The 17,742-nt window shown below is 43.8% G+C and overlaps 1 protein-coding gene across 37 annotated transcripts in view; it reads left to right on the top strand.

The window, feature by feature from the left end:
- RBFOX1 (RNA binding fox-1 homolog 1) overlaps positions 1-17,742 on the top strand; it is a 1,485,186-nt gene that overhangs the window by 1,401,181 nt on the left and 66,263 nt on the right. For all 37 annotated transcript variants that reach the window (XM_079952553.1, XM_079952527.1, XM_079952530.1 and 34 more), the window contains one exon: positions 14,621-14,753. In XM_079952553.1, the coding sequence (XP_079808679.1) occupies positions 14,621-14,753 (133 nt within the window). The remainder of the gene's footprint in view (positions 1-14,620; positions 14,754-17,742) is intronic.

Here is a 17,742-nt window from a genome sequence, read left to right as displayed (position 1 = left end):
CCAGCCCTGTGAAGCTGGTTAGGCTGAGATGCAGTGACTGGTCCAAGGTGGCCCAGTGAGTTTCACATGGCCAAGTAAGGATTTGACTCCTGGTCTCCCAGGTACTAGTCTGGCCTACACCACCACTGGCTCTCCCAGTGAGAAACCCATGTGGATTTTCATGCTGCCTTTTAAAAAAAAAAATCAAACGTAGGCAGAAATGTGGTGAATTAAATTTAAGTTTGGAAGAAAGAAAGTCCGTGAGAACCTGAAAAGGACAGATTTGCCTATCACTACTTGTAAGCTGGTTTTCACTTCAGGTGGACCCATACAATCATCTTTGGCTTTCAAGAGAGGTGACACATGTGATAACTGGTGCTAGTCATGTTGTCAATGTGCGCACAGGGTGGGGGGAGAAGTTGCCACAGTTACACAAAACCATGGGGGCAGGTACAATGATGCAACTCATAGTTAAACTACCCCCACTGATTTAATTGGTATGATTAATCATGTTCTTATTGCAGCCAGTGCTGATTGCTTGTGATTTTGTAGGTTTTCTATTTAACAATTATACATTGTGTTTTTATGTGTTGGAAGCCACCTTTTAGGACTCAGCCCTAAATCTATGTTTTATTTTTTCATGGGCACTGTTCAAAGAAGAAAGACAGTTCTGTCCTGCAGACCTAGAACAAGACACACACAGGGGGAAAGGATCATTGATTTCAAATGACATCCAGGAGTTGCTGTCATAGTCATTTCAGAAGTGACCTAGCCATGATTCCAAAACTCCTCTGACCTGCAGAAGATCACCTTATGCACCCCAGGATCTTCAATGTCTTGAATAAACTTTGTGTTCACTGGATATAGGATAAGAATTTTTAAGCTGGACAGTCTCTTAATTCATAGCACAGCTATGAATTGAACTACTAAAAACAATTCAAGATGTAGCATAGGAGAGTTTGGAGACTTGTGGGTTATAGCCAACTAAATTCTGCTCAGACTAGACCCATTGTAGTTAATTTAGCGTGACTAATTTAGACCCATTAATTTCAGTGAATATACTCTGAGTAGATCTTAGTTGGATACCACCCATTTGTCTATTAAAAGGTAACTATGTGAACATGGTTAATATCTAATGCCAAATAATGCAGTGCACAAACACCAAGCATGGTTCCCCATTTGGGGGTGGGAAATCTGTGACCCGCCAGATGTTGTTGGGCTGCAACTCCCATCAGCCCCAGCCAGCATGGCCAATAATCTTGGATGATGGGAGTTGCAGTCCAACAACATCTGGTAGGTCACAGGCTGCCCTTACCTTTTGAAATGAAAGCTTAGTGAATGATGAAAAATACTTACTTCCCATGGAAGAGGACCTTTTCCTCAAAATAATAGGAGCCAAAATACTTTCCAGATTGTATGTATCAAATGATTGTTGGCAAATGCCTTTGACAAACCTGAGTGCTAAATTGTCTACATTTCGTTCATCACATACTTTCAAAGAGTCTGTTTCCGGTGGTTGTCATTCAAGATCGCAAGTGCGTCTGAGATTTTTCAACTGAATTTGACAGCATTCCTTAGAGACATAAAAAGAGCCATTAACTTCGTGGAAGACACCTTAATACATGGTGGTTCAACAAAGGAAGACCATAATAAATGGATGGTCATAAGTCTTCAATTGGATCCATGAATTCAGACTCAACTGAAACTACAGGAAATGTATTTTTTACCAAAGCAGAGTAGTTATTGTGCAGCATGCCAAGAAAAAGTAAATGCCACCAAAGAACTGAAAATACCTTTAGTATTACAGAGCTGAGACACTTTGGGGGGGAATGGTGAATGATCAAGATCAATATTTGCAAATCATCTCAACAGAGCACAACCACTGCATTTATCCTTGAAATCTACCATGTTCTGGCATTGTGTATGCGTGCGTGCATGCGCAAATGCAAATCAGGAAGCTTCCTTTTCAGAGGAAAAGGGATACCCGGTCTTACAATTTTGTGGTGCCAGCAATGGTTAAGTGCTGATGAAAGCAACTATGGATTGGGACCAGGTGGAGCACTTCTACAACTGTCAAGTGGAACCCACTTGCTACAGGACTCTTACCAAGGACAGGTTCTAGAACAAATAATCATATGGTCTGTCTGTGAGCACTTCAAAAAGGATGCTGTGATTACTAAAACCCAGCATGGGTTTCTGAAAAGCAAGACATGCCAGACCCTGATATAGTCCAGAGCCCTGCCACACTGTGCCTTGCTGGGTGTGAAATGGAATATCCTACCTCAGTGTGTCTATTGGACTTGACTCTGCTCTAGACATGATGATGTTTCACCAGTAAGTGCAACTCCCTCAACCCTGCCTCCCCTAAGTTTCTCAAGCCAAGCTAGGACAGGAAATATTTGTTCTGTGCACACTTCTCTAAAAGCATCAAAAAAACAATTTCATCAAATCTACTTGTGGAGGTCCAGAGATTCCAGAAGGCTTTCTCTGCATCTGATATGGATGGCCTAAATCTCATCAATGGACCAGAGATAACTAGAAAGCACTTTGTTGACCATGGACAGATGAATGAATTGGAAGAGTCAACGACAAAAGGTTATATTGCTGGTACATAGTCTAGGAGGAAATAATCAAAGGCCATTAGTTAGTCAAGCAGATAATATGGTACTCTGGAATCAGAAATGGCACAAAGAACAAAATATTAGCCGTTGACAACTGTAGAAGAGATTATTAGCACAACAGAAGGATCCTTTAATCACTGAAGCCTTATGGGGCGGGGACAGGGAACTAGCATCTGGCCTGTGTCAACTGTTGTGGATTGTTTGGTTGCTATGGGTTCATGATATATTGATCTACTTCCCTTATCCAACATTACCTGCTACAGTGTTGTTGCACAACTGGGGAGGAAAGCTTTCTTAGCTTTGGCATTCCAGGTGAACTTGCTGCCGACAGTGCATCCCAATTTATAGCATTCCAGTCATTCCAGACTTCTTTCAACTTTTATCATATTATTGCAACCCCACACTAATATCCAGCAAATTTTAGTCTTCCAAAAATAATATCTGAAGACAGAATGGCTCATATATTGCTCTTTTAAGCTACAGATAAACATTACTGATAGACCAGCAGAACTGCTACTGCAAAGACAAATCAGAATCCCAATTTGAACAGCAGAGGAGAGTTTCATTCCAAAGTGAGCTGACCTGGGAAAGGTGGCCTCTACAAATGACTAAACTAATAGAAGTTATGAACACTTCAATAACTGGTGCAATTCTGTGATAGAACTATCCCACTTAGAGTCAGGGGACAGAGTTTATATTGGAAATGATGGAGAGGGGAAAACCACATGGCAAACTGCAGCACCTGTGAAAGACAAGGAAGAGAAATGAAACACTCTGGTCATATTCTGTTGAGTCTGAATGTGGCATCTACTTTGCTTCTATCACTGAGAATGTACAATCACCAAATTCACAAGCTGTATCTGAAATGCCAACTTCATCTTCTTCTGAACAGCCCTGTAAGCCTGACACCAATGATACTCCTCAAAATTGCCATTTGCTCCAGTCAAGTTATTTGAAAGCCTTTGGAATTTAGAGAAGAGTGGTTGATTATCTGAACTACCAAAGGTCTCAATAGTGCCAATTTATTTACTGGTGGCTTCTTTAAACAAAAAAGAAAGGAGAGCTATATGAATAGTTTAGTGGACTTAGCTGTATCTAGGTAGGGTTGGGAATTTCCTCTTGCCATTCTGTTTTTGATGGTGAGTTCTTGTTTTGCTTCTTGACTGTTTGTTCTCTATAACAGCTATACAGAGAACTAGAATCTTAGAATTAGAGAGTAAGACGGGACCCCAAGGGTCATCTAGTCCAACCCCTGCATTGCAGGAGCCACAGCTAAATAATTAATGACAGGTGTCCATCCAACTTCTGTTCCAAAAACTCCATATGAAGGAGAACACTACCTTCTGATGTGTAATATTGTTAAATGAGGGAGAAAGAGAGAGATTTATTTATCAAAACAAGGTGGCTTACAAGTTAGAACAAAAATATAAAGATATGATGTGTAGACTATAGCAAAACAATAAGCAACAGCTACAGATACAGAGATACAAATATCTAAAATAGCGAGGACCGGATGTTTCAAATCCATTCAAGGGTTATCAATGTAAGAAGGCATCATTTTGCATTCTTCCCTGTATTTGCCGCCTGCAGCAGTGTGGTGTAGTGGTTAAGAGCGGTAGTCTCCTAATCTGGGGAACCGGGTTCGCGTCTCCGCTCCTCCACATGCAGCTGCTGGGTGACCTTGGGCCAGTCACACTTCTCTGAAGTCTCTCAGCCCCACTCACCTCACAGAGTGTTTGTTGTGGGGGAGGAAGGGAAAGGAGAATGTTAGCCGCTTTGAGACTCCTTAAAGGGAGTGAAAGGCGGGATATCAAATCCAAACTCTTCTTCTTCTTCTTCAGCACTATTTCCTTTACATTGCAGTTCGTCTTCTGCCAAAAACTACATGATTTGTTTCTCTGTTTTTTGTGGCGATATTATGTAATTTACATAATGCCTTATGTAATCCACCCATTGCCTTATCTGCCAAAAGTTGTGACTATTTGCTATGAGGGAGGCAAAACCTCCAAACGGGGCCAATTCCTTCCCAGTTGTGAATACGGCAATCATTAATGAACCATAGGAAGGTCAATTACTGAGTGCAAGGAAGAAAAAGGTTAGCATACTAAATAATCACAGTGTAAAGGGCAGGAGGGTGGGTTGTTCAGCCAACAGTGGTCCCTAACTTGGGTGCAGCTGGCCTTTAGAGTGGGGCCCTCTGGTCATCTGATTGGTCAGTTTGCTATCTTGGGCATGGCAGACTATCCTGCCATTCTTTGCAGCGTCTGAGGTAATTCCCCAGCTGTCAGCTACACAATGGGGAGGCCTTTTGCTCTGTGGAGCTGAGGGCCTGCCATGACAGGCTACAACTGCTGCCCATCTGGAGGCTGGGTAACGGCCAGTTCCAGAGCTTTGATCATCTTAGTTGCCATCCTCTGCACACATTCCAGCTTGTCAATATCCTTCACAGATTGTGGCACCCAGAACTGAACTCAGTACTCCACGTGTGGTCTGAGCGAGACAGAATAGAGCAATACTATTACTTCCTTGGATCTGGACACTATACTTGTTGATGTAGCATAGAATAGCATTCGCGTTTCTTGCTGCTGCATCACACTGTTGACCCATGTTAAGTTTGTGGTCTACTAAGACCCCTGGATCCTTTTCACATGTATTAGTGGCGAGCCAGTTGTCCTCTACAGTGGCATAGCTTTTGGGGAGCAGGCTTTGCCCCAGTTGCACAATTGGGAGGGCGAACCAGGCACCCCCCCCGCAGAGATCCCTGTTGCATGCCCTCCATGCCCACCTCTGCCCAGCATGCAAGCATCCACCCGAGGGTGGCTAGGGAGCAGAGAGTGCAAAGCACCCTATGTGCCCTGTTTCTGCCTGATACATGAGCGCCTGCCCAGCAACAGCGGAGCCAAGGGCCTGGACAAGCTTGCTCCACACCCGCCTGTGGCATGCACGTGTGCACCCATCCTGGGCACCGACAAACAGCGCTACGCCCTGGTCCCCTAGCTTGTATCTGTGCAGATGGTTTTTCCCATCTAAGTGTAGAACGTGGCATATGTTTCTATAGCAAAATTAAAATTAATTCATAGCATTTCTTTATGACTTGAAGAAAAAATATAATTTGTTCATACTTGGGGAATAATGTGGAGGCGGGAGGGGGTAAGACACTCTTACACACTGTGAGATAGCTTTAGGCTGAGCCAATGAGGGAGAACATATTTGGACATTGAGTTCTGTACAGCAAACACTTTCCCATTTTTTATACCTATCTCCAGATGTTTAACTGTGTGAAAAGTGAATGAAATGCAACATTTGCAAGCAGAAATATTGGTGATGCCGTCTCTTTGGATAAATGGTATCTATAATTTGAAAAAGGAGGTTGGTTAGATTGAAAATAGTTCTGGGCCTTAAGAGACAAGTTATTCAGAAGATGAACCGAAACTTGCATAATGGGGCAGAAAGGTGGTGTGCAGATTTAGAAATTCTTCTTCTTCTTCTTCCTCCTCCTCCTCCTCCTCCTCCTCCTCCTCCTCCTCCTCCTCTTCTTCTTCTTCTTCTTCTTCTTCTTCTTCTTCTTCTTCTTCTTCTCCTCCTCCTCCTCCTCCTCCTCCTCCTCCTCTCACTCTCTCCCACTCCCCCCCCTCAGAAACACACATACATATTAAGGCTGCATGCACACTGTACATTTAAAACACTCCCCAGGAATCTTGGGAATTATAGTTCATTAGGGTGCTGGTAATTGTAGCTCTGTGAGAGGTAAACTACAGCTCCCAGGATTATTTTTGGTGTAAATGTGCTCTAGATGTATAATGTCTACAGCCTAATGCTAACTTATTAATACTTGCAGTTTATCTAATTTCTAAATTCCAATTACGTGCTTTATATAGCCCCGTTCTATAGTCTGTCATTCCTATTCTATAACATGTGCCAATGTGCTGGGGAAAATGTGTAAATCCCAGAGGGTTCAATCTATTAACAGCTAACTGATAAATTCAACAGTTCAAGATCCATTGTGCTCTCTATCTGAATGTAGCATTTTGGGAGAATGTCAAGATTTTGACCAGGGATGCCTAAACATAAAAAGTCTTTAGCAGGTTCCAGAAACAGTATAATAAAGGCACCTGCTTGATATCAATGGGTGCTGCCACACTGAAGGGTCAGTTCCATACCAGCCCCTACACTGATGTTCAGCCCTACCAACAGCCCAGGGACTCTGCAAGCGCAGTTACCACCCCACAATTAGGGTTTCTAATCTATTACCACCATGCCTCAAGTCCTATGGCACATAAATGCAAATCAAGCAACGTGTTCTTCTTACACAGCTGTATTAACAACTAAAAACACACACACTTAAAGTCCCTTGCAGAAGAGAGACGTGTTCGTTTTAATTTAAATAGATTTGTTCTGCCTTTGAACAAAGAAGCAATGAGCTATCTCACACAGTTTCTAACCTCCTCCTTTTGTCATCTGCTGTTTCTTTTTCTTTTTTCTTCTTTTTTAATTTGCTAGAGATTTCACACTTGACTACCTAGCATTCATGCCGAGCCAGAATGGGATGATGTTCTCTTAGCTTGTCTGTATCCAGATGGGCCCAACTGTATTTTGCTCAGCATTTTGCAATTCTGTGATATTATTACGGCCACTCTGAAAATTAACTAAGAGCAGAAAATTATAGTTCTGTGGCCCAAGCTTAAGCATTCTGATAAGCTTGTAGCTGAGGCTGGGGGTGGGGGAGCCAAGAGAGATGGGGCATAAACAGCTAGTCATGCTGCCCCCCGGACCCCAGTGACGATTTGCGAAATTCTCTTTGTGAATTCTGAGCAGAACCCATACTGTTGAGTTCTTTTTGTTCTTTGTTCCTGGTAAAAAAAAAAAGCTCAGTGATCAATCGTGATGTGAGAAGGCATCATTTTCTTTTCTGCCCTGTATTTGTCACTTGCAGCACAGAGTCTGTTCTGCTGCAGTTCATCTTCCATCAAAAGCTACTTTCTTTAGGGTTTTATTTATTATTACTTTATTTCATTCATTTTGTCCTAGGAGCTTAAGATGCCGTACATAGTTACGATCCTGTTTGCAGCACTACCCTCTCTGTGCAGTGGCTATAGCTAAGGTGTAATGAACGAACTTATGCAGACAACGATCTGGCTTAGAAACGGCCAGAACTTTTTTGATTCAGATATAGGTGGATTTTGGCTTAGGCATTGGGTGTATATATATCGTAGCCTCTTGCCAGAGGGTTGCAACTTTTGACAGGGTCGTGCCCAGGATTATGGCCAAGAAGCAAAGGATGCAATGCCACTGCATAGATGTACAGTGGACACTCGGGTTGTGAACATGATCCGTGCGGGATGCACGTTCGCAACCCGAAGCGCGCGCGCGGGGGGGGGGGTTGCGATTTGGCGCTTCTGCACATGCGCAACCGCCGAAACCCAGAAGTAACCCGTTCAGGTACTTCCGGGTTTCGGCAGTCCGTAACCTGAAAAAATGCAGCCTGAAGCATCTGAAACCCGAGGTATGACTGTACTCTATAAAGGCTGAGGAGCCTCAGTCTCAGAGTATGAATATGCCCCCCAGGCCTCTCTGGTTGGCCCTCAGGACTCTTCCCAGACCATGCACCACACTGATCCTGTTTCATATCCTGTTTTCCTTTTTTGCCTGGCTGCAATGTGTCTTTGAGTTCAGATAATGTCTTGGATGGAGGATATAAAGCAAGGTGTGGATATGTGTAGAAACTAGCCTGCTGTAAAGAAGGTGAAAAATACATCCATTGCTCTGTTGACTTTTGTATCTGGCCCTGCCCGGCTCTGCCATTGGGGAATCAGAAGGCTGCCCACAAGGGAATGCCACACTTGGGCGAAAAAATGTCCCCTGCCTTTGCATAAATGATTTTTTTTTTTTTTTAATCTAGCCTACTCAGTGCCTGAATTAAGAAGGTCCCTGGTGATCTGTGGTGTATTTCACACATTCCATTTTAGCTTGAAGCAAACCTTATATACGAAAATGCTCCCAGCCCCAGAACACTGGGGCTAATAATGCTTTTGACTTTCAACTTTGCCTTTCCATAATTCATGCTACCATTCAATTGGTTTTGTGCATTATTATTTTTTTGTAACCATCTTCCCTTTAAAAAAAGAAAGAGAAAAAGTTAATTAATCAGGGCTGTGTCAATTTCCTTGTGCCCTGTCAATTTGGGGCAAGGTAATTAATCACTAATCATCACCCCGCCAGCAGCAAGCAAAGGGACAATTCGCAAGCCATTTATCATCCCTTTGAAAAATAAATGGCAGACGCCACCACACAGCAAATACATCTTGTCTTTCATAATATTTTATCGACACTTTTGCATGTTGTAATAGACTTCAGCAACAAGCAGCTGTAGTTCAATGCAATATGAATATTAAAGGAACAAATGGGAACAGATTTATAGGCTATTGCTTTTCTGTTATGTCAGTTCGGAGATTACAACAAGCAAATGAACAGTGAAAAATTACTCTTCCGTGTGGGGAATGGTGATTAAAATTGTACATTAATTAGAGATTTTGTGTGTTTGTGTGTGTGCGTGAGTGCGTGTGTTTTTCTTTTCAATGAATTTCAAATGAGAATGGCCTGTAAGAAAGTGTTTGTCCAAAATTCGTTAAACAACCCTGTTTAATATCGATGTGGAGTTTAGAACAATGGCAAATTAATGACTGTTTAAGTAATCCTGAAAAACATGGAAAAGGGAAATAGAAGAAAGCATGCTTCTACTCAATTAAGACAGCAGGAAATCCACACACATATACAGGATCCGTGAAAGATTAGGATTGGCTCCTGCATGCAAGTACTTCATTTAATTTGTCTGCAATTGATCAGCGATCACTGTTTTGCGTGTGAATTTTCATCACTTGATGATGGAAGCAATATTCTGCATGTGTGCATGGGCCATTAAAGGAAGTGTAGAACATAAAAAATGTGTAGAACACACACCAAAAAATAATTTGAAGGCCTATATTTTGCTGAATGCTGCTTCAAATAGCAGGCCCAAATTCAGTGGAAACCATCTTCCTACCCTAAGGTTGCCACCTGTCCCTAGACAAATGTGATCATCCTTTTGCAGGGAGGGGAGAAAAGTGTCCCCCGTCCTGTTTGGACTTCAAACGGGATGCCTTTTTTTATGTATTTGAGCTCCTCCTCCTCCTCCTCCTCAAAACTGTTCAGGCAGAGGGTGGTTCCAGTGGGAGGAGGAGAACAAGAGTCTGAGCGGGAGTTTATGTGGGCATAAGGTGGGTCCGGGACGCAGGTGGCGCTGTGGGTTAAAGCCTCAGCGCCTAGGGCTTGCCGATCGAAAGGTCGGCGGTTCGAATCCCTGCGGCGGGGTGCACTCCCGCTGCTCGGTCCCAGCGCCTGCCAACCTAGCAGTTCAAAAGCACCTCCGGGTGCAAGTAGATAAATAGGGACCGCTTACCAGCGGGAAGGTAAACGGCGTTTCCGTGTGCGGCTCTGGCTCTGGATCTGGCCAGAGCAGCGATGTCACGCTGGCCACGTGACCCGGAAGTGTCTCCGGACAGCGCTGGCCCCTGGCCTCTTAAGTGAGATGGGCGCACAACCCCAGAGTCTGTCAAGACTGGCCCGTACGGGCAGGGGTACCTTTACCTTTACCTTTAAGGTGGGTCCATGAAGAGGAGAGCCAAGAGTTCTCACGGGATGTGGGTAGAGCGTTGGGTGGGGCTTGGAGGAGGAGTATGAGAGGGATTTTGCATTTGCAAAGGGTGGGTCAAGAAGAGCAAGAGAGGGGTTTTGGAGTGCATGGGCCTGCTATGGTGGAGTCTCAGGTTTTGCCTGGGTGGCAGAGCAGCGGCGGGTGGTGGACTACAACTCCTATCATCCCTGACCAATGGTCCTGCTTACAGGATGATGGGGGGTGTAGTCCAACAACATCTGGGCACACAAGGTTGAGAAAGGCTGCTCTAGATGCTGCCACAATCATATGCAGCACCCACAAATGATTAGAACTATGGAAGATGTAGTTCCCATGGATACATGGGAACTTGGATGCTATCTGGGGCTCAAATGACTTAGGCCCCAAATATCTGAAAGACCGTATCCTTCCCTACAGCCCTTCTCAGGTATTAAGATCAACAGAGAGGGCCCTATTGTACTCTTGGTAGTTCCACTGCCCTCAGAGGTTGGGGGAGGGGGGTCCGAGGAGAGGACATTCTCTCTGGATCCCCTAAGTTGTGGACTTTCCTCCCCACAAAAGTGCATACGAAATCTTCATTGTACAGCTTATCATATGCTGAAGAGACGCCTCTGCACTCTGGTGTTGATTTATTTAGTTCTTGATATATTTAGTTCAGATTGTAACATCTGGGTGCCACAGTTAGAGTTAGATAGGGTTGCCATATGTCCAGAATTTCCTGGACATACCTAGAATACTGCATTCGGAAGCAGTGTCTGAGCGGAAATCAGCAAAATGCCCAGGAAAATCCAGACATATGGCAACCCACGTCGGCAGTATTGTTTTTGCCTCTTTTCCTTAAAAATAGCCCCAAAATGTTATTTTTTTTTTTGTAGTTTTGTCAACAACTGCCATGTCCGGATTTTCACTTCTTGAAACAGATTTGGACAGATCTGTCAATTTTTAGTTTCTCATTTTTAAAACCCTAAATTCCATTCTCTATTCATAGCAGCAATTATTATTATTATTATTAAAAAACCTCATGGCATTTTTTCAGCATTTTAATGTAAATTTCTCCATATGCATACCCATCATTTTTACCAACATAAACACTTTGGCAAGCAAATTTCCCAAATATAATCTAGTCGGTACGCAACTTTTTCTAATGAAGAAAATGTATGCTTACATTGGTTGGAAAACTAGTTCACAAAATTCAGAGAAGGACAGATTTCAAAGGCTAGTTGTGTTTTGGTTACCTTATTGATTCTAGAAATGCAAATTAGGTGGTTTCTCACTAAAAAGCAAAGAAAATGGGATTTCTCCTTCATCAGACCCATAGGTTCCCCATCCTTCCATTGAAGACTTAAGTCACATGCTTTCCTGAAGGAAGTATCACAAGACTCATGATGGGAAGTTGTCACAGCGGCTGATGCATGGGGAGAAGAGAGGCAGAGTAATGAGAAGAGAAATTCATTCATCCATTTTGACGGCGCACCTTTCTTTTGGCATATGGCGCTCTTATGCAAATCCAAATTAGAGCTGGGATGCAAGGAATAATTGGCCATTAAAAGGGCTGTATGTTTTTATGGCTTTGATGGGGAAATCTGCCCCCCTGTTGGGTTTTGCATCTGCGACTTTGTCATCTATCCCTGAGCTTCAAAACTTAAATATACAGTTTATAATACACATCTCATCTAGGGGAATTTCTGATGTTGAGAGATAAACATCCTTCATTCTGCATTTTGGGTTCCCCCGCCAAACTTATGTGTGTTAAAACATGCCATCTGATAGCCTTCCACACAATTTTTATCTCATTTAATAAGAAAACAAATGGGAATAAAATTAGCTATTTATTAATATTACTTGGGATGAATTGGCGTTTGTTTGCAGTTCAGGTGTGAGCACAGTGGTAAGCTCTCCTTTTGTGAAATACTCAATGGCCACATTCATACCATACGTTTAAAGCACTATGGTGCCATTTGAAACAGTCAGGATTTCTTCAAAAGAATTCTGGGAAGTATTTTGTTAAGGGTGCTGAGAGTTGTTAAGGTAAAGGTACCCCTGCCCGTTTGGGCCAGTCTTGACAGACTCTAGGGTTGTGCGCCCATCTCACTCAAGAGGCCGAGGGCCAGCGCTGTCCGGAGACACTTCCGGGTCACGTGGGCAGCGTGACAAAGCTGCATCTGGCAAGCCAGCGCAGCACACGGAAACGCCGTTTACCTTCCCGCCAGTAAGCGGTCCCTATTTATCTACTTGCACCCGGGGGTGCTTTTGAACTGCTAGGTTGGCAGGCGCTGGGACCGAGCAACGGGAGCGCACCCCGCCGCAGGGATTCGAACCGCCGACTTTTCGATCAGCAAGCCCTAGGCGCTGAGGCTTTTACCCACAGCGCCACCTATTCCACCACAGAGCTGCAATTCCCAGAGTTCCTTGTGAAGAGGGATTGATAGTTAAACACCTCTTAAAACTGTGGCTCTGGGACAGGAGTAGGGGGTCTCTGAAACGGCGCTCATCACCTTTAACAAACTACAGCTCCCAGAATTATTTTTGGGGAAGACATAATGGTTTAAAGTGGAATCATACTGCTTTAAATGTCTGGTGTGAATGTGGCTAAAAGGCTATTAAAAGGCAAAGCCCAGTCTCCATAACTCTGCGATTATATAGACCAGTGTGGTGCTAAAAATTCCTTCCGCATTTTTCCTGAACAGTCTTAATCAATTAATGAGAAAAGAAACTACATTTAAAAATCCTTAGTCTCAGTGTTGCCCTTGGAGAACATAGCAAGGAAGAGGATTGGACGAAACTAGAGTTGGTGGGTCCTCCTGGTTGTTGCCTCTGGCGCCACCTACTGTTGGCCTTCCTGCCTTCTGCCTTATCAGTTTCAGTGGCCACAAACCACCACTTTGCAGGGCCCCATGTTATCCACCCCTGTTCTAACTCATGTAGAGCAGGAGTACCTCTGCTAAAGATGGGTGAATGTTTATTTTGGTTTCTCTCAGTTTGTCACACACATACACACACCCCATTTTAAATTCAGTTCAGCAGTTTTAAATCACTTTGCAATATAAAAAGCATGGGAGCGGGGGACTTATGAAAACTTATGAGTGTTTTGGAGCATATTTCTCCTAATATACACATTTTCTGAAAGCCATTTCCCTAATATGGTTTTTGTATCTTTGGGGGGGTTGGGGGGGTTGGCATATGCATATAAATTCAGAGGAGTGCAAATTTTTCAGGATAGGATTCCAGTATTTCTGTCTGAGCAGAGTTTCTAGAAGTGTGAATTAGAATGTGAAGGGGAAAGCGTATTGCTCCTTCATCCCTAGTTCCTGCTACAACAGATAAGAGCCTAACTTGATATAACTGAGGTCCCCCCCCCCCCACACACACACTTTATGACCTCGGGTACATTCAGATGTGGGGAATCTGTCCCATTTTCTAATTTCCTTTCACACTGCAGCACCTGTTGCATTATATAATTGTGGCTTTTGGACCAATATAACAGCATATCACACTAAATTTCTTTCACACAAGTGGGTGTGGTATGGCACAAGGACAAATGTCATCCAACAATATTGCTACCTCCTCACCCTTTCCACACAGTCCTGCTGCCGTCCTCCCATAATTCCTCTGTGAAAACAGCAGGGAAGAACTGTATGTTGTTGTGCCGCCCCTAATTTTGTCCCTTTATTCTTTTGATTTTCTGGCTTAAGGGGGCTGCAAATGGATGCCCCGCCGCCCCCACCTGAAATAAAATGGAAATGTTCTCTATTCCATTAGTTTTCCAAAAGTGACTTTTACATCATGTGAAAGATTTATATACGAGTGCATCTAGGAACCTGGCAAGCTGCCTTATACTGAATCAGATTTAGATAGGTAGCAGTGTTGGTCTGACGCAGTCCAAATAAATTAAAAAATTGTCCAGTAGCACCTTAGAGACCAACTAAGTTAATTCTGGGTATAAGGTAGGTATCTGAAGAAGTGTGCATGCACATGAAAGCTTATATTCAGAACAAACTTAGTTTGTCACTACTTGACTATTTTTTAACTTTTTAATTTATTTATACTGAATCAGACCCAGTGTTCTCTACACTGACTGGCAGTGGCCCTCCATGGGTTTCAGAAAGGGAGTCTTTCCTAGTTCTGTCTGGAGATGCTTAGAATTGAACCTGGGACTTTCTGCATGCAAGGCAGATGGTCTAACCACTGGACTATAGCCTTCCCGTCCTGAATGAGCTAAGGCTCTTTCTCTTTCTGGTGACACAGAACTGAAGGATTTTCTTGCATTGCAGGGGGTTGGACCAGCTGACCCTTGGGGTTCCTTCCAACTCTCTGTTTATTCTCTTCCTTTCTGATTTGCCTTTCCCTCCAGTGCCGGGTTTCCCATACCCTGCCGCTACTGCTGCCGCCGCATACAGAGGAGCACATCTCAGAGGCAGAGGCCGCACCGTCTACAACACATTTCGCGCCGCAGCACCCCCTCCTCCCATCCCGGCTTATGGCGGGTAAGTAGACCCTTGGGACTCCTTTTGGCCATTGGTGCTGCCTTCTCCTGCCCTCCATTGCCACCTCCCCAGAAAAGGAGAGAGAGAGAGAGAGAGAGGGGGGGGGCCAACCGAGCATTTGTGAGTGCTATGCATGATGATGCCATCTCTCTCTCCACACACACACACACACACACACACCACGCAGCATGCCACCCATCTCCGTTGCCTGAAGTGGAGCACCTTGCGCACAGGGCTGACAAATGATAGTAATTTGCACTGTCATGGTTGGGAGCTTTAAAGCATTTTGCGCGTCCCATGTTGTTATGTAAATTCCCCTTGAGAAGGAACGCTGGTGGAAAAAAAGAGAGAGAGAAGGAAAGGAAAGGGAAAACTCACAGAGGTAGAGATGTATTTTTGGATGATTGCAAACATCTGGTTAGTGAGAAGGTTGAATAACACTTTAAATCTTTTTTTTTTTTTCTGCGGGGCGGAGGGGTGGAATCCACCGAAGTGAAAGTTGACTCACAACCCTAAGGGTTTTGATTTATTATTATTAGTTTTTGATATTAGCAGCAAAATGTGTGTGTGTGTGTGTGTGTGTGTGTGTGTGTGTGCGTGCAGAGTTTGTACCCTGCAAAAGATCTGGGCATGGAAAGAGGACAATATATTCCAACATGCAGACACACCCACTGTTAGGGATGCAGGAGGCAAATTTTACGCAGAGTCCTCAAAAGGCACATTTAATTTTCTCCCATTTAAGTGGATCAGAAGACAACAGACCTGCTCCCAGACTTTGGTGACTTTGATAATTGAGGCTACCTTTACCTATCTGGTCCCACTCTGTGTTCTTGGCCACAGTAGTGTGTGGCAGAATGTTGAGACCTATTTATGTAGAGCTACAAGCCCTCATCACTCATTACTGGTGAAGTAATTAAGAGGTGAAACCATTAAGAGGTGAAACCATTTGGATGGCTTCAAAATATGATAAGACAAATTCTTGGGGGATAGAGCTATCAATGGCTACTTGACACAATGACTACGTTTTGGGTAAATCCCAGGCATCTCTCCACAAAGGTGGGAGCAGTACCTGTCTCAAGCCCTGGAGAGCCACTGTCAGTCACTACTCAGCTGATGGGCAACTTATCTGGCTCAGTATAAGACAGCTTCTAGGAAGAGTCATAGCTCAGTGGTAGAGCATCTGCTTTGAATTCAGAAGGTCCCAGGTTCAACTCCCAGCAAATCCAGATAAGGCTAGGAATATCTCCTGCCTGAAACCTTAAGAGAGGGACATTGTTGAGGTACATGGCCCCTTGGTCTGACTCAGGATGAGGCATCATCCTCTGCTCCTAAGGAAGAAATTTAGTGCAAAGGATCTACAAGTGGTGCATCCAGCTGCATCATTGCATTTTGTCTGCAGCTCATGACAGCTGCTCCTGGGTTCAGCTAAAGTTGGAAGGTCAATGTTCTAAGCTTCACAGTCAGCTTTCAAAAGTAGGAAAAGCTACTTCCTATAGAAGTTTGATTTGAACTCAAAAGTAGCTGTCACAAGCACTGACAGAGGAAGAGGGTGCAGTGGGTGCGTTCCGCCCCGGGTGTCATCCCCGCCCCCCGGGATGCTAGCCCCACCCCCGCAGGCGGCTAGCCCCACCCCTGGGTGCACAGCATGTACACCGCTCCGGGTGTTGGAGCAGCTAGCTCTGCCTCTGGTCACAAGCAGTTTGGGGGTGACTGGGGAGGAAGAGGAATACAGGAGCATAGTACGTAAGCACCTTATACTGAGTCTGACCACAGGTCCATCTGGATCAATATTGTTTACAGTGACTGGCAGCTGCTCTCCAATATTTTAAGTAAGGGCCTCTCCCAAGCCTACCTGGAGATGCTGTGGAATGAACCTGGGACCTTCTGCATGCAAAGTGTGTGCTTTATTTATTTATTATTACTATTATTATTATTATTATTATTATTATTATTATTATTATTATTATTTCCTTCATTTCTATAGCACTTTATATTTTTAATAAAAAAAATTCAAAGCAATTTACAAGACAGTTAAACATCAAATAAAACAATCCAGAACAAATTTTGATTTGGTCTCCTGTATCTCATTTATGGAGGACAGGAGTGCCTGGCGTTCTCTGGTCCATGGGGTCACGAAGAGTCGGACACGACTAAACGACTAAACAACAACAAATCTCATTTATGAGGTCTTATTAAGCACCACCAGTATATTTTCTGCTTATCTTGAGAAGGAATAGTGGTGTGAGTTTTTTAAAAAATTGACTTGGAGAGTTTAAACCTTCTCAACTACTAATTCTTAAAACTTTCTCCTGGCAAAGAAAAAAAAAGTCGTAATAGTCATCTTGAGATATGGGGAAACCATTTTAGCAAATGGAGAACAGATGGGCGATTACTATACAGAGAAAGCAATATTTGATGGAATGTTGGAAACAGTTGCAAAATATAATTACATAATATACAATATGTTGTTTTCAGAACTTCACACTCCATCACATATTTTCCTCCCTGTTGCAATTTTTCTGTTAACAGTGATAAAGTCAGCTTTGCAATTCTGGTTTGGGGCAGCTTAAACATGGGCGGCCATTAAGAATGTGCTAAGAAATGGGTGCTTAGGACACTCCAATGCTGATTGGATGCCCTCGTAGAAGCAGAACTATGCTAGACTTCCAGGCAACTTCTTGTTGTTCAGCCGTTTAGCCGTGTCCGACTCTTCATGACCCCATGGACCAGAGCACAGCAGGCACTCCTGTCTTCCACTGCCTCCCACAGTTTGGTCAAACTCATGCTGGTATTCAGGAACACTGTCCAACCATCTCGTCCTCTGTCGTTCCCTTCTCCTTGTGCCCTCCATCTTTCCCAACATCAGGGTCTTTTCCAGGGAGTCTTCTCTTCTCATGAGGTGGCCAAAGTATTGGAGCCTCAGCTTCAGGATCTGTCCTTCCAGTGAGCACTCAGGGCTGATTTCCTTAAGAATGGAAACGTTTGATCT

This window comes from Podarcis cretensis (genome assembly GCF_951804945.1).
Source record: "Podarcis cretensis genome assembly, chromosome: 14".
Classification (NCBI taxonomy): Eukaryota; Metazoa; Chordata; class Lepidosauria; order Squamata; family Lacertidae; genus Podarcis; species Podarcis cretensis.
This window is presented reverse-complemented; position numbering and strand designations above follow the sequence as displayed.